Genomic DNA, 23,404 nt, shown 5'->3' with positions numbered 1-23,404 from the left:
CTACTTGTTACCTGAGTGGAGGCAAAGCCTCCATAGGCATTCTGCTGCTGGGTCAGCCACACCACAATACCAGCTGCAGTTTTCATATCCCTTGCATGCAGTCGTGGCTTGGAGAGGTATGCCAGGAGTACGTAGGCTGTCAATTCTATGTCCACTGACTGAGTAGTATGCCAGAAGTCTGTGGAAGCTGGGGAGCTTGTTTTGGGACTCCAGTGTATTTGTCCTCCTACAGAAGGAAAAGGAGAGGCTGTCTGAAATGAAAGAAACAGAAGGTTCTAGAAACAGGAAATAAAACTCTAACCCATCTCCTCCCACAAGAGGATGTTTTAATTCTCCAGGCTGAGGAAAAAAATTCTGATATGTTACCCTTTATAGCTTCCTAAATAATATATTACATTTAATGTGATTCAGTTACAACACAAATGCAAGTGTAGCAGGTGTATTTTTTTTCCCTCATCAAGCCTTTTCCATAGGTTAGCATATTTGATCATAAACTCTAGGCAGGCAAAATGCACAGACACATTGCTCCAAATCCCAGCAACTGAACAAAAGGTACTGCCCCAACAGTCAGCACCTGACTTGATGGCCTGTTCCTCCAACTTGTACAGCAGCTCCTGGGTTATCTCATAGTCTCCAGCCAGGGCAAAAGCATAGGCCAGCACAGCTTCTGTGTATGTGTTGGTGATGTTGTGAACTGCATGCTGTAGGCAGCGGAAGATAGTCTGCATCAACTTGCCCTGCATTCATAGAAGAGAAAAATGCCAAACTCTGAGGTACAAAGAAGGTATCAGGCTCTTTCTGGTGGTTGTTCCAAGGAGCCAGACTTTATCTTTATAGTGTGGCTCCAGAGAAACCCATTAAACTACCACCCTCTCTTGAGAAAAAAAAGGCAGTTCAATCCCATTGTGCACTGGAAACCATAGCCACCAAATGTTATTGCTTTATGCTAGTGTTACAATGCTGTCTCTTAGAAGGAGTTAACAATTTCCCCAAACACTGGGACCCTCTTAGCAGCACCTGATCTGTTTATGGCCTGCAGAAGCCCAGGGTTTTGAGTTTTTTTTACCATTGCAGGGTGCAGGCATGGGAGAGTAAAGGACAACAGCGGGTAGCAGGGCTCTGCTCACCTTCAGCGGCTGACCCAGCTCCAGCAATGCTGCAGCAACATATGCTCCCAAGGAGATTTCATCATCCAGGCTGCCCTGTGGAGGGAATCCATCACCAGATATCAAGCACAGGGGACAAAGTGTGAGGAGTCATCAATTGCCAGAGATACTTTGCAGGTGAGAGATTCCATCTAGGCAGAGACACACCACTACACCTGGAGCTTCTCATTAAGCATGGATTCCACAGCTCTCATGTGTCCTCCCAGACTGTGCAAAGACCTGAAGCACCTTTCACTCTCTAAGTAGTGTTTGAAGAGCTCAGAAAGTGACTTCCAAAAAGAAGCATTTCTTATGCTTTCCCTGCCTCATACCCTGTTCTCTTTCAGGCTGGTTGCATGAGTTGTGGAAGTGACTTTCCAGGATCCCACAACCCTTTGCCACCACAATATTTGTTCCACCATTCCCCAGCTGTGCTTCCTGACTTGGCTCTCATTTACCTTCAGAGAGGAATGAAAGAGATTTCCTTTGGTAGCAAAGCAGCCACTGGGGAGCTGGTTTTGCTCCAGCCAGCGTAGGGCATCCTGGATATTCTTGTCATCTATATAGATATATTTCTTGGCTTGGCCAAAACTCTTGGCTACAAAAGCTGTCAGCCTAGGAAGAGGATGAGTTGTGAGAGAAATAGAAACACAAAAACACAAAAAGAAAGACTAATGCTTCTGGAGGCATTTGACTTTTCTGATACACTGTGGGTGCTTTAAAAATGTCTCTTTCCCAGGAAAAGCAAGCTGAAAGTGAAAAGTAACTCCTCTCCCTCACCCTTGGTCCACGCAGTCATGCATGTACTACTGCATAACTCAGTATTTCACAAATGAAAAATCTCTGGCCTACTTTTACCTCTTGCACCTCATCTCCCTTGAATACATAGAGACAATACTGAATTTCCATTCCTTTCACTTCTCTGAGCCCAGCCATCACAATGCCAATGGAATTCTTTGAAACTCTCATAAGCAATTCCCTCACTGGGAAAGCAATTTCTCATTGCCTTTCCCTGATGTTTCTCCAGTCAGAATGTACCCCTCTTGGCTGCTTGGGCATCACAGGAAGAACCTGGTGCTTTGTTTGGGTCCACAAAGAGAAAAAGGGATCTCCTGCCCCCTGGGATGATACCTTTGTGTTCCACTTTCCCAGCAGCTCTGCTGCCCTGCCTGACTCCTTTTTAAAGTGTCTCAAATCCCTCAATCTGTTTCCAAAACAGAGAACACACATCCTACCAGCCATTCACTGGCACATTAGCTGCCCTGGCCCAGACAGTACAAATTAAGAACAAGAATTACTCCCAGTGCTTACCAAGTGTTTCCTTCCCCATCCTGCTGCCCAAAGACACTGTAAGACCCATCTCTATGCCTATAAAGAAGCTGTGTCTGGTAGCCTGGGGAGATGGGAACAGGCATTAATAAAGCATAGTAATTCAGAAGGGCCAGCACTGACAGAATGACTGGGAGGGAGAAAGCTGTTAGTACATTGGACATGGGGGACATTGGTGAATCTGTTGTACTTGCCATTGCGCAAGAATCCGGTTGCTCTCTCCTTGATCACAGGGGTCAGTTGTCTTGTCTTCTCCAGGTACTGTAGCACATAGACAATGGGAGTAAACAGCACCATATTCTGCTCCCCACAGCCATGGGGCATCTGCACCAGGCGGTCCAGGTTCTGTAGTGGCAGCCCCATGAGGTCACCTGTGCAACAGTATAAGAAAGAAGGCAAATTTAAGTAAAATTTGAGATAATCCTCAACTAGGCATTTGATAATAGTGTGTAATCCCAGCAAAGAAGGAAAATACTAGAGAAGGGAAAGAAACAGTTGAATGCAGAATGAAGCAAGATGACTATTTTGCATCTGCTCTTTCTTGGGGGGATGTGATACAGGATGATTCCTCTATGGACTTCTCTCAGAACTTTTCAGTATGAAGGGCTCCAACCATAGCAAGTGCTGTTGTAAAATGCTATGAGCAGGGCTAAAATTGCTCAGGCAGTGTCATGCAGACATACAGGTATAAAAGCTCTTACACAACGTTTGAGATGCCTCAGGTTTTTAGGTAGGCCTATTCTACTTGGCCATATTTTGAACATCAAAATATCACTAAGCCAGTAGTGGTGCTAATCAGATGTCATGAAAGTGTCTGTGTGTTCCTCAACCAGTGAGAAAATTCCTTTATTTGAGAAATTATGCCAGGCCTAGCTTCATACCAGTTCTGTCATTGGTGGTGAAGGAGTCAAGTGCAAAGAAGCATAATGAATGGTAAGTATGTCTGGTCCCAGTAGTCTCCCCCAAAAATTCTTTTGCAGCTTAGCAATGCTTAGAAAGATTTCTCCTCTCTAGTAGCTTTTACTGTAGCAATGAAACTTAATGGAGAATAAGACAGTTCTTAATTTTAAGGACAGTATCTACAAAAACTAGCCAGGCTCCCAAAGTCCCAGAAAATTTGGCTTTCAGGCTCTGCTCCAAAGTCCTAGCCAGAAAAATGAGGATTATTCTTCTCTGCAAATTGGTTTTCCCATGAAAATCTAAGAGCTAATAAACATACAGAAAACCTGGTGTTGTCCGATCTTACAAAGCAGTGAAACTTAGTGTCCTCTCTTTTGAGCAGTGTCATTTCAAATGGATACCCTGACATCGTTACCAAGTTAGACCTTTCTCTTCTGTAGTAGCAGTCAGTAAGCTACTTGACTTACTTGAGATGGAAACTGATGCACTGGCAGATCCCTTTATTACATTATTAGGGAGGACAATCAGCCTAGGTTCTTCAGCCATGTTTCCTGATAACAATAGGGAAAAGGTTCAGTATGAAAAATCAAATCTAAAGTACCTAATCTGACAGGCAACACTGGAACAGATAAATGGAACACTGTCTATATCCTGTTCATGCAGAGTGCTCTCTATAGGCTGTCCCAGTCATCACTCCATTGCTTGGAAACATCTGATTAGAAATAACTTGAGAGGTGCTGGACAGGATGAGAGACAACCGAGCTTCACAACTCCATTTGCCATCCTTCACAAGTTCCACAAAGATCACAGCTGGTTATTATTAGTCAGGGACATCCTAGAGGGACTTGCAGCGCTGCAGGGACAGAGTGGTATGGCAGGAGCTCCTCATTTACTGATTATCATGCTCCAGGAACATCCAGGAGTTGCAGTGGAAAAGGAGGCAACACAGCACAAATTTGCCACCTAAACTCAGGGGCAAATTCAACAGGGAAGCAAGTGTGGAAGTAATATTTCCTGTCCTTTTCTGTCCTAATAAGAAATTAAATTTCCTATGTGAAAAATCATTTGAAAATATTCTTTCATCAGTTCTCCCACAGTTCAGTCCTACTCTCAAGTCAATTTCTTTTCAGTCTGCAGGACCCATTCAACCCGTCTACATACCTCCTCTTGGGCACAAAAGGGAGCCGTAAGACTTCTCCACTAGCACACCTTCTGGCTGCCAGGGCAGAAATAAAGGCATGAGATGTAAGGAACAAGATAATGCACAAAATTCCCAAGCAGCAGCAAAATTGGAGAGCAGTTTTAGGTCTGAAGTGAGGGGTTAGTCCACAAGCTGTCAAGGACTCCATCCTCCTCACCTTTGGCAGGGCTGCACTGAAACTGTCTGATTAAGAAATCAAAAGTACGCTTGTGAGACAGGACTCTCTTTTCAGTGAGCATATGCAAAAATTCATGAACAGCCGGTGATTGAGCAGGAAGGAAAGGGAAGGGAAGCAACACAGTTATGGCATACAAATGCAGCTCAAGAAAGAGTAATGCAAGGAGGGAATAGGCTTGACTAGGTCCTGGGGAAAACAAAGCAAACTAAGACCAGGCTGGGGAAGAAAAAAAAAAAAAAAAGCAGAGAGAAGCTGCTTAGCACAGCTCAATCTCCCTTCACTCATGCAAAGATAGTCTGGGAGAGAAATGAACCCACTCTCATACTGACCCGAACCAGCAAGTGTTTGATCAGAGCATGCCTCCGCCTCATGGTAGCTGGCAAGGGCTTCCTGCCCCCACAGTGTGGTGCTGTGTCCAGTAGTTCAGTCCTGATTGTGATATTCAGAGTCCCTAGCAAATAAATGGAACAGAGCTTGTTTCTTATGTCTGTAGGCAAACCTTAACTAAAACTGGTCTCACGTCCTGAAGGAAGCTTGTCCTCATAGATTTAGCAGCTTAACAGGCAAAGATGAGCCAGTCAGTGCTGACAGCTTGTTCAGACAGCTTAAGTATAAAGGTAATGCCTCACCAACAGTGACTATAATCCACTACATGTGACTGTAATGTAAGAAAGTTCAATTCCTTGGTCTCCAGTGATACCTTCCCATTTTCATATGAAGTATAGCACCATAGTGGGTTCCCCCACTCCAATCTGTGAAGCCTCTTTTTCCCCAGCTGCTCCTACATCTTTCTCCCCAGGAATTCTCCATGTCACCCTTTCAGTTCCTTCTAAGAGCCTGTCTAAGACGGGAAAAAGAAAGCAAGTACAGTGGTTTGCATTCTTGTACTACTAAAAACAAACTTTGGGTTGGACTGAAGACAAGGTTCTGCAAGCTTTTCTGGATCTCCCACTCCCTTTCACTTCAGTTTTAGGGTTCCCCACAACTGCTCCCATTTTTCCTTTCACACCCAGCTGGGTTGCTGTCACATTCCATGTGAAGGTCTTGGACTCTTCCGCACACAAGCACTCTCTATCCCTGCAGGTCTGGCAGTCCTCCACCTGGAAGCCCAGCAATTTATCTAGGGCCACATGTATCTGAAAGAGTGATGATACAGGAGAATGACTGAGCAGCTCTGGAAAGATGAGGTAGTACATGTTCTGTAAAAATGGAGGGCTTGATAGGCCTGTCCCATACAGTATTTCCTGTGGCTCAGGCACATTACCTGTAGGCACTGCTGTAGGTAGTTGAAGACAGTAGCCTTCAGCATGAAAGTCTCTCCTCGGATCACAGAATATGGCAATGTCACATCCACAAAGACAGGCTGCACTGTTCTGAGACTCGTGGTTGGAGCAAGGCCAAATGTCTTCCCAGACAAGCAGAACATCTTGACCTTCCACTTTGTGACAGCATCAGGTGTTGTGACTGGAACACTCCTGCTGCCATTGGAGCTGAGAAGAAGAGAGCACTTGCATAAATAAATTTGTCCCATCTCACTGTAATGGGGAGAACTCAAAAGTCTCAGATGAGGGATGCAGTACAGATACTCAGTCTCAGATCAACCTCTGCTCTGTCATAAATTACTTCCCCTCCAGTGTCTCAGAGCAATGCAGCTCCCTGAATCTATTCCCTAAAGTCATATTTCCTGCTTAAATGCTGTCAGCAATGATGTTATACTCTTTTCCCAAACAAGACACTGACCCAGCATTCCAGCTCTGTACACTCAAGCCAACAGAATGGTGCCTTGGAAAGCAGCAGCACCACGTTCCCCTGAATGCTGATTAGTCCTAATGCAAGCACTGTGGCAACAAAGGCTACACATTTAACTGGTGCACCCACCAAATTGTGAAGTCTAAGTAGAGTGTACACTAGTGTGTGAGAGGATACTCAGTATTTTGATCAAAAGAAGCACTGATCTTTTCTAAGAATGTATGGAGCTCTGCTCCTCAAAGACCACTAGTCCTTCATTCAGACGCACTATAAGTTTAGGAAAGAGCCATAAAATTCATACACAGACCTCTCTTCACACCTATGAGTGGTTTTTTGAATGGACACAAGTTAATAACAAGGGTTCATTCTTCTATCTGATTGTGAAGTCTGGCATCACTTACCCAACAAAGAAGAGATTCCAGATCCAAGTTTCAGGCAAAGAGTTGTGAAATCTTCCTTGGGTTGTAAACTGGGGTTGTTCCTTAGTAATTCTTTGATCTTCCATAGAAGGTACCCCTGAAAGAAAGACTAAAGTTTCGCGCTACAGCAGGAATCTAGGAATGAACGCTGTTAATGACAGACAGTCAAGCACTGGGGCAAGAGGCAAAGCAAGTGAAAAGAGTCAGGCAGAGACTGACACAAGAGACTGAGATGACCTGGTAGGAGAGGGAAAATAGGAAGAGGGGAAAAAATGGTAACGGAAGAATCAGTGGCAGTATCATAGCCAATGACGCATGAGTATTGCTCATTGAAACCAGCTGGCAGGTCTAGAAGTTTACAGAGATTTGGCTGGACAAAGCCCTTGCTGACATGATCAAAAGTTGCTGCTAAAAAATTAATGAATCTCTAGAGGGCTCTTTTAACCAATATTACCATAGAATCATAAAATCATAGAATAGCTGAGGTTGGAGGAGACCTTAAAGATCATCTAGTTCCAACCTCCCTGCCACGGACAAGTTGCCAGCCACTAGATCAGGCTACCCAGGATCCCACACAACCTGGCCTTGAATGCCTCTAGAGATGGGGCATTCACAACCTCTCTGGGAAACCTGTTCCAGTGCCTCATCACCCTCTGAGTATAAAAATTCTTCCTAAAATCTAACCTAAATCTTCCCTCTTTTAGTTTAAACCCATTCTCCCTTGTTCTACCACTATCAGACTATGCAAAATAGGTTCTTCTCTTGCTTATAAGCTCCTTTCAAGTACTGGAAGTCCACAATTAGGTCCTCCTGGAGCCTTCTCTTCTCCAAAACAAACAAGCTGAACTCCCTCAACCTTCCTTCATAAGTGATGCGTTCCATTTCTCTGATCATTTTCATTGTTCTCTTCTGGACTTTCAACAGCTCTGCATCCTTTGAAAACTGGGGTCCTTGGGCTTGGACGCAGTACTCCAGTTTCTAACTGGAGCCTCATGAGGGCAAAGTAGAAGGGAAGAATCACCTCCCTCTCCTAACTGGTCACTCCTCTTTTGATGCATCCCAGGATATAGTTAGCTTTCAGGGCTGCAGCTGCATGCTGCCAGCTCACGTCCAGCTTTTTGTTGACCAGGACCCCCAACCCCTTCTCCACAGAGCTGCTCTCAAAGAGTTCTCCCAATCTGTACTTTTATCTGGGATTACTTCAAGTCAAGTGCAACACCTTGCACTTGGCTTTATTAAACCTCATTAAATTCTCATGTGCCTTCTTCTTGAGCTTGTCCAAGTCCCTCTGGATAACATCCCTCCCGTCTTTTGTGTCAGCTACACCACTTACCCTAGTGTCATCTGCAAACTTGCTGAGGGTGCACTCAATCCTACTGACCATCATAAGGATGCTGAAGAGCACTGGACACAAGTCAAACACCTATGGAACATTACTTATCACTGGTTTCAACCTGGACATGGAGCCATTGACTATAACCCTCTGACTATGACCATCCAACCAATTATTTTTACACCTAATAGCCTTCAAATACTTATACCTCCTTAGAGATAAGGATGTGGTAGGTGACCTAATCAAAGGCTGCAAACCAGTCAAGGTAGATTACATCAGTTGCAACCTTCCTTTGTCCACTGGTGCCATCACTCCATCATAGAAGGCCACTGGATTGTTCTTGCCTGTTCTGATCTGCCCTTGGTGAAGTCATCCTGTCAGTCTTGGATCACTTCCTCATCTCACACATGCCTTAACATGTCTTCCAGGAGGATCTGCTCCATGATATTCTCAGGCACAGAGGTGAGGCTCACTGGCCTGCAGTTCCGAGTCTTCTTTTTTTCCCTTTCTTCAATATGGGAGAAATGTTCCCTTTTTCCAGCCAGTGGGGACTTCGCCTGACAGCCACGAATTTTAAAATATGATGGACAGTGGCTTGACAACCACACCAGCCAGTTCCTTTAGAACTCTGGGATGCATGTCATCTGGCCCCATAGACTTATACACATTCAGCCTCATGAGGTAGTCTCAGATTTGCTCCAGTCTTACAGTGGGAGGAATTTTGCTCCCTCCTCTCCTGTCTAGAAGTTCAGGCACACAAGAGGCATGGGAAGCCTGCCATGCAATGAAGACTGAGACAAGGAACTCATTAAGAACTTCAGTCCACTGCATCCTGATCACATCCCTGCATATCTGGACAACATCCCTATATCCTTCCCAGGCCACCCCTCCTTGCTTCCACTGCTTATACTTTTCCTTTTTTTGCTCTCAGCATGACCAGCAGGTCCTTGTGCAGTAATGCTGGTTTCCTGTCTCATCTGCTTTATTTCTTATTTTGGGGGACAGAGAACTCTTGTGCTCTCAGAAAGGTGAGTGTAAGTGTTTAATTCTGTGCACAACAATATTCCTGTTTGCTTGCTTGCAGAAAACTCACAGCCCTTTGCAAACAACTGTAGTTTAAATATCAACAGGCAGATGAGTTAGTTTGGGAATATTATTTTGTGCAAATTGAGAAACAGAAGAAGGAAACAACAGCCCTCATAGTCATGTTTGGAAACAAGCCAGGCCACAACACAGCCTGTAGTATAATCACTAGGAAACACTTCCAGATCTTGGTCTGTGCTCAGGTTTGTCTGTATCAGTAAATGGAACACCATCCTTCAACATCAGAGAACACACAAATAGCGACATACTTCAAAGTTTGTTTCTTTTTTTCTTTTTACAGTGACTTAGACATTCCTACTGAGGGTTGATAGACCTGGCAGTGAGGCTGTGACAGCATCATTCATACTCCTCACCACTGGCAAACTCCAGTGATGAGAAGGCTTATCTACCTATGTGACCTCAGACCTCAGCACAAAGGTAGGCAGAAAGTACAGCTCACCCATGGTCGGCTTCCTCTCTGCCTGCTGAGTGCACTGAGTTGGCTTCTTGATTATAAGGTTTGAGAAGACTTTCAGACCCATGTTCTGTTGGAAAAAGGAGGGCAAGGGAAATAGAAAAGCAGATGTGAGTGGGGAAGAGCAGCATTGCTCCTCAAAATGACCCTGAAAATCATCCCAGCTAGGAAAGCCAGTTGCCCAGGCAGCTAAAAGTCGCACTTTCCCAAACAGACACCATGCTGAGGAGGTAAGGTTCAGCCTCCCCAGTCCCTTCTTTTACTAAACAAGTACCTCTGTTCTGTGGGACAGACAGATATCTTGCTCCTCTCAACACATTTCCATTGCCAGTGCCCCGTTCCTTCCCCTCATGTGCACCAGAGGGAATAGGTGGAATTAAATATGCCATCTGAAACACAGACTGTGATGAAGAGCTTACTCCCTCATTCTTCCTCTAAAGCTGTGACATGTGCCTATCCACAAACACAGGAACCACTCCTGTGCTGTAAAAGAGCCTGCTAGGATGTGGCTAAATAAAAGAGAACAGGATCTGATCCCCATGCCCAAGGCCAAATGGCCTTGCTAGTCTTGTATTCACACAGCTTAAGTCCAATCATTTCTATTTGTAAAAAGGACGCCTACCTTGAAGAAGGCAGAAGATCTACCTTGGAAGAGTCCAAAACACTATTAGAGAGAAGGCTAATGATTTGGTCACATAAACAATTTGTAGTCTGTTGGTTGGGACCATTCCTTGTCTGTCTCTTCCCTATTAATGTAAACAAACATTACACATGCCCATGACTTCTTTCCTAAATCCATAAATCTGGTTTCTGCTGGATCAGGACCTTATCAACTTTCATTTTGCATCTGTGCAGGGGAATAAAGTTACGCAAACTAATAATGGTATCTCACATCTTGTGAGAAAGCACAGCTATGTCAGGACAGAATGCAGCAGTTTTCTGGAGAAGGCAAGGTTTTATCAGATTTCTTGGGAAGAAAAATATCTCAGATGTACATAATTTTGGTAGCCCTGGGAAAATACATAGTTGATTACCCAGAAGAGGTTGAAAATATCAGGCTGAAAAGGATGCTGTGATTTTCCTTGGAGCCAAGAGGACACGACCGGGGACTGAAAACAGTGGTCTGAATACTCTTCTACTTGGACAGGATATCCATGTCTGTAGATAGCAGGGAACAAGCCATATACCTAGGGAAACTCACAGGCAGGGAAGAATCAGGCAATGAGCTAATAGCTCCATCCTCCATCCTCCTGCTTCACTCCATCCTCCTCCCCAGCATACATCTTTCCATCTGTCAAGGCAGACCCTGCTTCCTACTCTAACTTCTCCACACAAAGACCCCCTCATTCATTAGCCTCCAGTTCCCTTTGCCACAGTTTCTGCCTATCTCTCCTAGCTCATACATCACTCCTGCTTTTATATTTTGGCTAGTTGCACTCACCTTTTGGCTTGTCAGCTCATTCTCCGGTCTCACGAGGAACACATTTTCATCCACTGCCTGTACTGCACACATGGAGCCAGGGGCTGCCTCAAGTTGGAGCTGCACTATTGACCCTGTGTGGTGTTCTTTAGCTGGGAAATCTACCTTGACCTTGAGCAACACACCAAGAAAAGAAGCATGAAAAAGAGAGAAAGAAAGGTGAGGAGGCTGACGGATACATAAGCACGGCTCTTCCTCAGCTTTAGGTGTGAGTCTCACCTGGTTTTGAAAGCACAAGGCAACATCAAAACGGATGCTATCAGCTGTCACTCCTCCATTGGGGAAGATCGTATACACCACTAAGCAAGGTGAAGGGGTGAAGTCAGCAGTGAAGGTCAGTGGGATAAAGAAAGAGCCTTTCAGCACTGAGGAAATAAAATGAAAATGTTGCTCTGTTTGCCCTCTCTCTCCACTATCTAACCCCATCTACTCCATCTCTTCACAGTTTTTCCCAGTCCCTCCTCCCTTCATTAATTCTTTTTTTTCTGCTGTTTCTCCTCTCCCAGATGGTACACTTTCTTCCTCCATCTCCCTCTGTCCTGTTTGCTGACAGCCCAGGAGCTGTAGTTTCAGGCAGTTCAGGAGAAACTCCAGCACCTTTCACCATCTGACCTAGAAACCCAATAGGCCAAACCGTTTCCTGTAGGTCAGCCAGGCCACTGCAGACTTACTGTTCAGCTTTCCAACCTGGACACTTCTCCAACCTCTGTTGACAATGCCAGCCTTTCCAGTGACCTGAAGGGTGAGAACACTGAATGAGGAGATTGCTGTTTGAAACCAGGACACACACTCAGTCTGTGTGCATTTTGCACTCTTAAGCAACCACAAGAATGAACTGTTGGTCCAATTCATCTTCATATTTCAGGCTTGGCAGATTTACAGATACCACAGTGGGAGAGAAGCAGCAGCTTCTATAGATGAGATTCTGGTGACCTGGACCTGTGACCTGTGGTCCAGGTAGTGGATTTACTGAATGAAAGAGAGTGAGAGCTAAGGTATTTCCCCTCTAGCAGGTGTGCTTCCAAACCAGAAGCCATTTCCACTGAACAGCTGCTTGATAACCAATGTGAAAAGCGATCCTTCCATCCAGTTCCCAAAGGGAGAAGAGTATGAGAGCAGATTCTGAGTAAAACATTTCCATCTCCCATTGCAAAATGGGCTGAAGATAAGGGTACAGTGAGTTGCAAAGGTGACCTGAGTGGGATGTCTGAGCTCCGCACATGTGTAGAATCCCCCATGAACAAGCCCATATTGTCATTACTTTAGGGATGTTCTAAATTATGCAGTAATACTTCACTACAGTCTGGTCTCATAAGTACTATCTTCCCCCATCTAGGTTCTTGTCTACCTTACTCACATAATATGCAAAATCAATGCGGTTGGTGTCTTCTCCCACATCAGCCCTACTGAGTGTGAAGGTCACCTGGACACTCTGCTTCAGCCCACAGGGCAGTTTCCCTGTGAGTGGGTGTATTTTCAGGAAGCTCTTGGTTGTGACATGGAAGGGCTGCAGGTGATGGTAGGCATTTATATAACTGATACTAGTTTTCCAAGGTTTTTGCGTTACATTCTCCAGTGTGAACCTTCCCTGGGACGGAAACAGAGACATACAGAAACAGAGACATAGGACACATACTTCAATGCTCTGTTAAGATGCCCTTCAATCAGTTTGGAAAAGGCTTGTCATTGTTTTCTTATAGCTCTGTACTGGCAGAGCTGTGTGGGGAACCCAGAATTGAACTGGCAGGGTACTGCAGGGCAGGAGTGGGAACACTAGCACAGCACAAGGTTTATCACTTTCCTGCATGCAGAGGTGGAATTTACCTCCAAAGACACTGAGGAGGTGTTCCAGGCAGTTGTGTCCAGGTTGAATGATGCTCTTCCACTGCTGTCTGTGACATATGTTTTAATAAGCTGACGCTTCATGAACTTTATAATGAGATTCACTTTTCTGTTTTTCATACTATTTCCATAGTGGTCCTGAAGCTTGATCTGGTGAGAATAGGGAAGACAGAAAAGCCAAGTTCAGACGTGTGTTTCAGTGTCATACCCAAAACCTTCCTCCCCATACACGTCTTCTTCCTGTTTTGGTGGCATTGGCTTCAATCTGACTCCAAGATAGAAAATCTGTAAAACCCCCATATCTCTGAAGATAAGCTGAGGGTGATTTAAAACTATCTTCTCCAAAAGGAGTGTGTGACTAGAGCATGAGGAATTCAGGCCCTAGCCAACAGCTGAGAAATACTTGCAAAAATCATTCACTGATCCTAGCAGAAGCCACAGATGTAATCACATGAGAGAATCTGAAATGCAGAAACTGGAGCTATACTGCACCATCAAGTAACATGACACACTGTAAGGGAAGCTACTCTAAGGAACAGAAATTGGTCTGGGTCAAAAAAATTTGCTTGACACTAAATTCATTGGTAAATAATGGGAAGGGAAGAAGCAAGGGAAAAGTCACCTTTCCCTTGAAGGGTACTCCAGGGATATAGTAAGCATTTGGTGTCTCAAACACTACACTTGCAGCTGTCCTGGAAATGACAATTTGGCTGGACGTGTTGATTTGGACTCCTGTTGGAAGGTAGAGAAGTAAGATCAGTATCAAAAATGACCACCTAGTTTAATCTTACTTTGTTATTCCCAGGGCTTCTGATTGGAATGTCTCAGATTCCCAAATTAGCACATTTCAAGGTGTGCAGGCTGTCCCTGTGGCAGTTTTGCGTGGGTATTCCTAAGTTATGAAAGACCACATGCCCACACCTCATCTGCCTGCTGCTGGACAGATCAAGATCTTCAAGCATGAGCACACTTTGAGTCTTCTAGTGGCCCCAGTACATGGCAGTACAGGAGGAGGTATGCCTGCTCTGATGCTAATCTCCAGGAAAGGACTCTCTCATCCTTACACAATCTCTGCTTCAAATGATTGTAAGCTTCTGGGTACAGGTACCTGTGCCTTCCTCCAGGAGAGAAGCTTCTGCATAGATTTTGCTGTCTTCCTCACTGGGAGCCAGATTAAATACTGTTGTGCTTACTGAAGATGTGAAGCACCCCTTCCTTGCTGTCTGCAATGGGAAAAGGTAGATATAATTAGAGGCTGGGGAGAAGGGAAGGAATTTAAAGTACACAACATTAGACATTCTGCCATAATTGTTGATTGCAACAAGTAATAATGTGGACTCATATATTGTTCCCATTTTAAATTTGGTATCTTTAATGCTATATGCATGAATATGTGCAATTCATATCATAGAAATATAAACAAATCACTTATCACAGCTACATTAAAGTTACAATGTTGGTAACTTTCCAGCTTTAGTAGGGAACTCAAGGCTGCACTAACTGGATCACAAAGCAAGTATACAAGTATTTTAAGAGACCTGACTGGGAGAACTGCAGAATTAAAATGAATCTGCAGAATAAAAGTAACTAATTGTTCTCAAACCTGGAAGATTACAAGTACCATACTATATCATAATGACAAATCATAAAGCATGAAAAGTACTAATCATTTATGCAGAAGGGAAGGATCTACGATGTACTTTTTTTAGGGATGGAAAAAATGAAAGAACATTTTAAAAAAAAAAAAAGGTAAAAAGAAGTGTCTGTGTGAATCAGCTGTTGAAATAACCTTGTCTACACCTGTACAGAGGCATTTTTGTGCAGCTCCAGGGAGGGTGCACCATAACACTGTATTTTTGTATCTGAGAAAGTTCTATTAATTGATGTTTCTTACACTGTGTCTACTCCTGGCTAGTTATGCTTCACTACAGAAAAGAACAAGTTTTTCTTCTTCTTTTCTTCAAGTTTTGTCTGTAAAATTCCTCTTTTCTGTTCCCTATCCCTATAACAAAAATAACAAAGAATTTCTAGTAGTAAAGGCATGTCTGTTGGCCTGGGTAACAGTAATTGCATTAATTAAATAAAAATGATTACTTATTAGCCTACAGATACATTACAGAGGTTGGCAAACCTCCCTTAAGTAGGGATTCATTCTGTTCTCACAGCCCTTGAAACGTGGTCCTATGTGGAAGTCCTCCACTACCCATATATCTTCCAGAATCTTACTCACCAGACCACTGTATTCTCTACAGATATCTTTGCTGGCATCTTGAGGACACCCCTTTGCCTTCTGGCACAAAGTAACCCACACAGTTCCTTTCACTGCTTTCCCATAATTATACCTGCAGGGGGAACACCACATGAGCTGCCATGCAGAGAATTGCTGTATGATTTGCTGAGCACATTACTCCACACAGGTGAACATCCTGACATAGATCTTAATGTAGTTTGTAAGCAAGCAAGAACAAGTGAAAATACAGCAGTTTGTATAATTGGGAAGTATAACATGGTCAGAAACAGAGCCTAGGCAGGAAAGCAATCACACTTTCCAATGCTCTCCCACTTCTGGGTGCTTAGCATCCTGGAATTGCAGGCAGAAGCAAAGAGCTGATCTAAGCTGATGTGTCCACACAGCAACCAGTAAATACAGAACAGATATAAAAGAAGCAGAAGCCTGTATCCCCATAAACATCAACCAGGTGGCATGACAGTGTATAGGAACTGTTGATTCACAGCTTGAACCACTGATTGAGCACCTGGGGAAAGGACTGAGTCAGCCCTGAGAGCATAGGTGAAGGCAATTCAGCTGTGTGACTGGAAGGGGTGGAGCCTGGCTGCACCTCTCTTAGACCTTATTTAAGGGCTGACTGTCACTAGAGAAAGATCTCTTTGTGGAAATTTCTCCATGGTGAAGCTTTCTCTTGCAAATGTTGAGTCTTCTGATGTGGGTGAGTGATCTTCTTTTCCTTTGTAGCACTTTTCTGTCATGCTGATTCTTCTGTCATCACATCTTTTTTGTAATATCTTTTCCATTGTATCGGTCCATCTATTGCTACAGACAGTGGTAGAATTTCACAGAATTTTCCTTCCTGGTATTGGCTATTAGCCTTATGAAGGCAGTTCAAGTGTCTCTACCCCCCCCACCCGGTGCACACATCCTATCCCATGCATCCATCAGAAGCATTTTTCATTGTCGTGCTGAATACTACATCACTGTAAATTAAGAGGTGATTAAATGGTTGGTAGAACAAATGTAAAGCTCATGCTCAGTGGCTTGAAAATCTATTGTTTGTTCAGCAAACTGGCTTTCTATGTGTCTGTTAACAGGTCTATTTAATTGCAGATGTGGAAGAATCTCTGCAGCAGTATCTGCCGGAGCCTTGCATGTACCAGTAAGCTTTCCTTACAATCTCTTTCCTTCGTTTCCAGGACTTTGGTTGAAAGCCAGCTCTGATATGCTGAAGCTTATAGTGATCTTATAGTAAAAGCTGTTAGAAGCTTCACTGGCACCCATCTACTTGGGATCTGTATTTAAGCTCCCGACTCTAAGCTACACTGTAGGCATGCCTATACCAGGCCATATGCTTCACTGTTCCTCAGCCTTACTCATTGACTTCACTTGCAGGATGGATTGACTTCAGACCTTTCTCCTCGCTATGGGCTTATTTCATAATCTCAACTCTTGTTTTCATTATCAGACCTGCTGTCGTTTTTGTAGCTCAGCTACAGCAGAACCTAGACCTCACCAGTGTAGACATTTGTGCTGCCTGCCCTGTTTCCCTTCCTTTCCTTGTCCCTATTCTGGTCTTTCTACAGCAGTGTTTCCTGACTGTAGCAGTGACAGGAAAATATTCAAGAACCACCCTGAGGATGCAGAACACTATACTGTTTTCTACTAGTTCTTCATATACTCTTATGTTAAATGGCCCAATTAATAAGAAATTATGCTAGTCCATTAACAAAGAGGCAGCAATAATTTCAAGACAACCCAGCTCCAATATGGTTCAGATCACCTCTTTTGTCTGTCCATGGAGTGTTTTCTAGAATATTCTTTCTTCCTTCATGCTCATATCTTCTGGGGTGTAAGCCTTCTGCTTTACATTCCTGTATGTTCAGTTTTTGCTAATGATTGCAGAATGAGAAAAATCTACCTGCTGCTCTGAAGGAGGAGATATTTCATGCTGCTGAACTTAACGTTATATTCTAAAGAAACATCAGCTCCTGATCCTGTACCTCAACAGATTGGTTCCATATCAAATACGTGTGTTTCCCCAGATCATATCTTTGATGGTCAGACACACGCAGCTTCCAGTACTGGTTATCTCTTGACTATAACAAGTCCCTCTATAGCTGGATGGTCTCTCCTGGGTGTGGATCACGAACATCTTTCCCAAATAAGAACTCTACAGTTTGACTCTAGCATTACTTATGATTTAAAAAAAAAAAAGTTTGTTTTGCTCTTCTTGAGCCACCTCTTTCTCGGATTCAAGAGAGGAAACAGTCATGATTTCCTTTCTCCAGAATTGTCTCCTCACCTGCCACACACACTCAGAAGGAAAGTTTTATCTGAAGCATAAATCCGAGCTGGTCCTTTGAAGAAAACATCAAACTTTTGCAACACTGGAACAAAATAACAGTTACTTCGTCAAAGGCAGCAGTCTACCTAGACGTGAGATTATTAATAGGAAGAGTCTATTATCGTAAGACTGCAGTCCTGTGAAGGAACATGCTTAGGAGATGAAAGCAAGGACTAACTCAAAACAGGAAAACTAAAGGAAGAATTCCCCCCCCCCCCCTTTGTTTTTTCTTCATAATATATTAAGAGTCACAGAGGTTTTAGACATACTTTCACTCTGTGCTATCCTACTTGTTACTAAATACCCTTTTCAGGAATCTGCAGTACAACATCCCTTGTACAACATTTCTGATACTGTCCACTGGAGAATTACTCTATAGATTTCTGTTGAATCTTAGTACTCAGATAGTAAAAGTTAGTTTACAATGTTTGTCTGTAATATTGTTATACAGACAGAAATAAGCATTTTTTCCATACAGTTCTTTGTACTCCATCTTACCATGTTCTTCTACCTTAAAAGTACTGGACGCTTTTGGGTTCGCTACGTTGATTGTGTAAGTCCCCAAAGAGACTTCAGAAGCTAACTGAAAAGAGAGATCTGCAAGGCCTTGTTTTGGTCTCACATCCAGCCATTGGCCAATGCGGTTTTGATGTGGGTCCTGCAATTGGAGGAAAGGAAATGAGGTAGTCTCTAATGTCTTCCTGTACCCAAAGCCTACTGGATTCAAAGTTTGAGAGATTTCAGAGTCTTTCACAGGCTCATGCTGGTTTTCTACAAAAGGTATAGAAGCAACCGAAACACCAGAACTCCAATAGCGGTGAGCCAAACACACCAAGGGTTACCTGCTCTGTACTGCCATTGAAAAAGAAAGTATAAAAGGTCCTGACAATTAGACTTTACAGTCTTATGTAAAGATAAACATTAAGAGTTAGCAACAGTCTATTCAGAGTTCTAAATGCAGGAAGGAATATAGGCTGAATTATTTAGCTCTTCAGTTCTTGCTACAAGTATGTGGACAGGATATGTATGTGCTCTGTCTTGCACATTAAGAAAATAGCCTAGATACCCATCCTGGAGTACCCTTCCTTCTTCGTAACATCTGGAGAGTTTGACATACCCACCTGGACTTCCACCTTGGAGTACTGCAAAGCAAACAGACATCAGTATCAGAAGCTGGTGTGATGTAAAAACCTGCATATAGACTTATCCACTTAGCCTATGTACTACTTCAAAACCACCATTCCCAAACAGTACAATGCAAGCAGTTTGATCCTACAAGGTTTTGAAATAAGGTTAAAATGTAACAGAAAAGTCTGTGCTATTGAGTTTTGCTTTCTTATTCCTGAATTTTTACTTTCTTATTCCTGAATTTTTAAGATGTGTTTTGATAGACGTATTCAAGTTTTATTCTGTGACTCTGGAAGCTGTAATTTACTATAAAGAAAGGACAAAAGTAGAGAGACTTACAAATACATTCACTCCAAGTTCATGAGTACTAAAAGGCATCCATTTTGTAATACAGTTTCTCACAAATAAAAAACTGCATTGTCTATAAAATGAATAAACTCCACATTTCCCTCTCAAGTCCATGGCCTAGCAGGTAAGGCTTGGAGATATGTCCTGCTGCTGACTCTAGCTGGCAGTAATAGGCAGGCACAAAGAAAGGCATTCTATGTCTGTTAATGTTAACTCTGTTCTTATACAAAAACTATCAGCCAGGAAGCAGACAGAAGGGAGAGTGAAACATATGTGGACTGGAAAAAGGAATTTGTCTGTGAAGAGAAGGCCATGTTTGATTCAGGTTATTCATCATTCTAAGCTTTCATGCAAGTTACGATAGGCAGCTTTGTTTTCTCCAGAAGAAAAAAAAATGCAGGTTAACTATTTACATAACTTGAATATAATGTCAGTGCTAAAATAAGACGTGAGTCAACAGCACCTCTGTTATCACCAACCCATCTTATTCTTAAGAATCTCTCTTTTTATTTCAGACTAGAGATTTGATTTAACTCTGCACATTTGTGTCCCTCAATATTTATCTGTCATGGCATGAATTCTTGTTGGCTCTCCTTAAATTGCTTCAGGACAGGTTAACGTGAAATATTTATAGCTTCTGGCAGAAGGTATAATTGCTTACCGTAGGAAGCTGCTAGTCTTGCAGTTTCCTGGCTAGCACCTATTCAAGTCTTTGGCAATTTCTCACTCCCTTGATTTAGGGAGAATGTGCTGCTGCCAGAATCGAGTAAGTAAAATTTGGTTATAGAGTCTTCTCTCTTTTTTCTCTTTTTAATAATCAGTTCATATACATCCTTTCCCATATCAATTTTTTCTTAAAATTTTGCAAATGCACCTTGTCTTGCTGTAGATCCTCCTGCTGCCTGTAGGTATAACACACACCACAAAGCTGCAGGAGAGGAAGTCTGGGTCTGGCTGAGCCTAGGCATAACTTGTCTGGTAATTATGCTTGCAACCAGCAGCCTGCAGTTCCCCCCCCCCCAGAATCCCATGTTTTTCTGTCATGGGTCAAATGCATGAAATTTCTCCACTGCCCTTTACTAACTCAACTAGCAGAGCATACTTCTATGCTTCTCAAATATCAGCAGCCATTCTAGAGCTCACACCAAACAGCAGCTGAGACTACCAACTCAGCCATGAGATTGTAAGTTGCAATGTTTTTAACAGGTCATTGTCTGCTTTTCTGGGTACTGCAGACATGCAGACCAACTGGCAATCACATTGTGGGTTTGGCAGAGGCAACAGACTTGGCAGAGGAAGTCTATAGGCTTCCTGGCATGCACTTAGGCTTTACCTTGTTGTTAACGGGAACAAAGTCTTCAGTCAGTGTCACTATCCAAAACTTCACTGAGGGGAAAAAGGGAGAAGAGCATGTTGCAGACACATGGGACATACGGGCAGACACTTGCTTTGCACATGTGTCTCTCCAAAATCACAGCTTGCTGGCACCCCCAGGCTTGCCAGCTGTCTCCTCTTAGCACTTGCTCATCCAGGCTCACCGTCTCTCCCCTCCATACACTGTCCTGCTCCTGCTGCGCTTTCTGGCACTCTCCCACCCTCTGGCTCCACTCAACCACAGTACAAGTAAGTGCTTGGAGTCACAGGCTGATGAGGAGATAGAAAAGTCTTGCTTTGTCTTCAGCCTGGAAACATGGGCAAGGTGCTGCCAGGAGAAAGAAGGGTGCGTTTCCAGCAGCTGGTCTCTAACAACAACTCTAACAAGTTAGAGTCTTTTGCAAAAGCTGTGCTCTGAGCTCCTCTTTTAATTCTTTGTGTGCATGATGTGCAGATGTGTGAAGATCAGTCCTGCCAGGCCCTCAATGGAACCCCATGATCTGGGGAAAGCAGTATTTATGACTGCTCGCTCACCCAAACCAGCTCTGTTCTTATAGCCTGTGAAACCAAAGCCCCTTCCCTAAAACACAGTGCACTAGTACATCACCCCAGGGGCAGTAGAAGCCTCAGTTGCAGGCAGCTTGCCCCTTGGTCCCCACAAAGGCTGCATGGCACAAAACATTGAACATGCACCTCAGGCAAAAAGAGGAACAAAGTCCAGACAGATCAAGGAAACCTGTCAGGGTGCTTCATGCAGAGTGCTCACCTGTCTGTCCTGGCTTATAGACAGGTTTTTCCATCTGGATGAAGGTGCCAGTGCCAGCCTTGCGGATCAGGACTTGCTTTTCTTCCCTTGCACTGACATACTGGCCATTGGAGATGCGCAGCTGGACAGTGACCACCTCTTCACTACCTGCAGGTTTGGGGACCTAGGAAAGGGTCCCCCCACCAGGTTAGGGAACAGTCAAGGAGGACAAGATGGCATCACAGCAGGTGCTCTTGTTCCATCTCCCGAATTTTGATCCTCCTCTCCACCCTACTCTGGAGGCCAGCACGGCGTGTTCTTTTAGCGGCATGTTAGGTTTTATTTGCCAGTTCACACAAAGAAAATAAGGCTCATGAGTTTGGCAGTGCAGAAAGCCTTGTGCTAAGCCACATGTTTCTATGCTCTTCCTAGTCCTCAAGCACATTTTACAGTGCTTCAAGAAGTGTGGTGGGACACTATCTGAGATGAAATGTATGGTTCTTACTGTATCACAGCTCACAGATGTCACCCTGTGACAATGCTTCTTTCTCAGTGGGGAGAATGAGACACACAGCTGTCACTTGAGTGTTTCTATGTTCCTATGTCTGTTTTGGGCCCTTGGTGAATATCCAGGCAGCCCTTCTCTTGATGAACTGAGCCACTAAGGTGGATTGTGAGTTATCCAACAAGAAAAATATCATGCAGCGGCAAGAAGGAAAAACACTAAGCTTCTGTTTACACTCCACTCCAATTTTTCTTTAACTCCTTCCCATGCCCTCTCTCTTTCCATCGTCCTCTTTCTTCATTTCTCTGGCAAGAGTAGTCATGAGCCAAAACAGCACTCTGGGAGGTGTCAGCTACAAGCCCCTGCTAAGAACAGTCCTTACCTGAAATCTGGAGCACTCAAAGATCCAATTGTTCCGGACAACCTTGCTGTAGAGGCTGAGGTTGCCAGATCCATGCACAAGCGTTAAGACCACATGAATACTCTTCTCCACACCACGGAGGTCCAAGCACACTCTCTGGGAAGAGGGGAAGGACAGTTCAGCTGGAAGGGTGATCAGGTACATCCTGCAATGGGAAAATAAGATATCTAGCTAGTCTCACTCTGTCTTGATATTAATAATCCATGACCAGAGGAAGCAGCAGGGTTTACCTCTTTTCTAGGAGCAGCTGCTGTGCTGGGGGGAGAGGGAGAAATGATTGGCAGTGAGAGTACATAATACTCATAGAAGTGATGGAACAGCTACAGTACATTTCAGGTAAATACAAATGAGGAATTTTTTAGGTGACTTCATGTTACAGAAGTGTGTATGGAATTTTGGAGTATGCTACAATAACACAGGGAAACAAATATACTTGAGTCTGTCTCTACCTCTGCAAAGGGAACTCTTTTTAGGGGTTCCCAGTACACATGGGAATTATGCTTGCAACATAAGAAACGGGAACAGTGCTATGGGACTGAGAGATGGAACAAGCTGCAAAATTCAGATTGGGATCCAAAACCAAACCTGCTGTGTTTATTCAGAAGGCTGCAGCTGTCTAATTCTGATCTCAAATTTCTGTATGACTCTGGGTCTGTTTTGACATCAGAAGTGCAAGATTCTCTACAGCTATACTCCAGATCCTCAATAGGAAAGGATCCACCTTTCTTGCTTCAATATGGTTCCTCAATTACTTTGGCAGCAGTGTGGTTCCTGCTTAATCATCCCAAGCCCTGCAATTCTAGATCTTTGTGCTACTCTTTATCCTACACCTTTCCCTTCAGTTTTCTTCAGACAGAAGTTATTGCTCTTCTTGCTCCCACTAACACTCCTTACACAGTTCTTGCAGCAATATCCAAAAGAAAGGCTGTCATTTTCAGGAGCATTCTGTTCATAACAGGGCTTGTGGCATGCCGCATACCACCCCATATCTGTCTCTCCTAGGAGATGCCTCATAGTGTCCCATGCTCTCTCCCTGCTATCCTGGCCCCTCCCTCAGAATCTGAACTATCAATCTCTAGATCTTGAAATGGCACTTACGGTTGTGCCATTATCCCCAAGGTGTAGCCCAGGCAGCTGAGGAGGAAGGGTGTCCACATTTTCTTGGGAGACTT

At 43.8% G+C, this 23,404-nt stretch overlaps 1 protein-coding gene across 1 annotated transcript in view; it reads right to left on the bottom strand.

Moving 5' to 3' along the window:
- LOC116240956 (alpha-2-macroglobulin-like protein 1) overlaps positions 1-23,404 on the bottom strand; it is a 26,993-nt gene extending 3,589 nt beyond the window's left edge. Inside the window, exons 1-29 of the mRNA XM_090148578.1 lie at positions 23,331-23,404; positions 22,194-22,377; positions 21,328-21,490; positions 20,521-20,573; positions 18,833-18,853; positions 18,210-18,369; positions 17,670-17,754; positions 15,365-15,476; positions 14,243-14,357; positions 13,757-13,866; positions 13,117-13,284; positions 12,650-12,880; positions 11,964-12,027; positions 11,512-11,657; positions 11,254-11,403; positions 10,847-10,999; positions 9,798-9,882; positions 6,904-7,018; positions 6,018-6,243; positions 5,763-5,889; positions 5,083-5,204; positions 4,536-4,590; positions 3,842-3,925; positions 2,669-2,845; positions 2,457-2,538; positions 1,604-1,760; positions 1,128-1,202; positions 575-737; positions 12-226 (exon numbers count right to left, since the gene is read on the bottom strand). Of these exons, the coding sequence (XP_090004704.1) occupies positions 12-226; positions 575-737; positions 1,128-1,202; positions 1,604-1,760; positions 2,457-2,538; positions 2,669-2,845; positions 3,842-3,925; positions 4,536-4,590; positions 5,083-5,204; positions 5,763-5,889; positions 6,018-6,243; positions 6,904-7,018; positions 9,798-9,882; positions 10,847-10,999; positions 11,254-11,403; positions 11,512-11,657; positions 11,964-12,027; positions 12,650-12,880; positions 13,117-13,284; positions 13,757-13,866; positions 14,243-14,357; positions 15,365-15,476; positions 17,670-17,754; positions 18,210-18,369; positions 18,833-18,853; positions 20,521-20,573; positions 21,328-21,490; positions 22,194-22,377; positions 23,331-23,389 (3,657 nt within the window). The 5' untranslated portion in view covers positions 23,390-23,404. The remainder of the gene's footprint in view (positions 1-11; positions 227-574; positions 738-1,127; positions 1,203-1,603; positions 1,761-2,456; positions 2,539-2,668; positions 2,846-3,841; positions 3,926-4,535; positions 4,591-5,082; positions 5,205-5,762; positions 5,890-6,017; positions 6,244-6,903; positions 7,019-9,797; positions 9,883-10,846; positions 11,000-11,253; positions 11,404-11,511; positions 11,658-11,963; positions 12,028-12,649; positions 12,881-13,116; positions 13,285-13,756; positions 13,867-14,242; positions 14,358-15,364; positions 15,477-17,669; positions 17,755-18,209; positions 18,370-18,832; positions 18,854-20,520; positions 20,574-21,327; positions 21,491-22,193; positions 22,378-23,330) is intronic.

Source organism: Phasianus colchicus, chromosome 1 (assembly GCF_987193195.1).
Source record: "Phasianus colchicus chromosome 1, bPhaCol1.hap1.1, whole genome shotgun sequence".
Taxonomy (NCBI): domain Eukaryota; kingdom Metazoa; phylum Chordata; class Aves; order Galliformes; family Phasianidae; genus Phasianus; species Phasianus colchicus.
The sequence above is the reverse complement of the archived record's forward strand: the minus strand, read 5'-3'. Positions and strand labels throughout refer to the sequence as shown.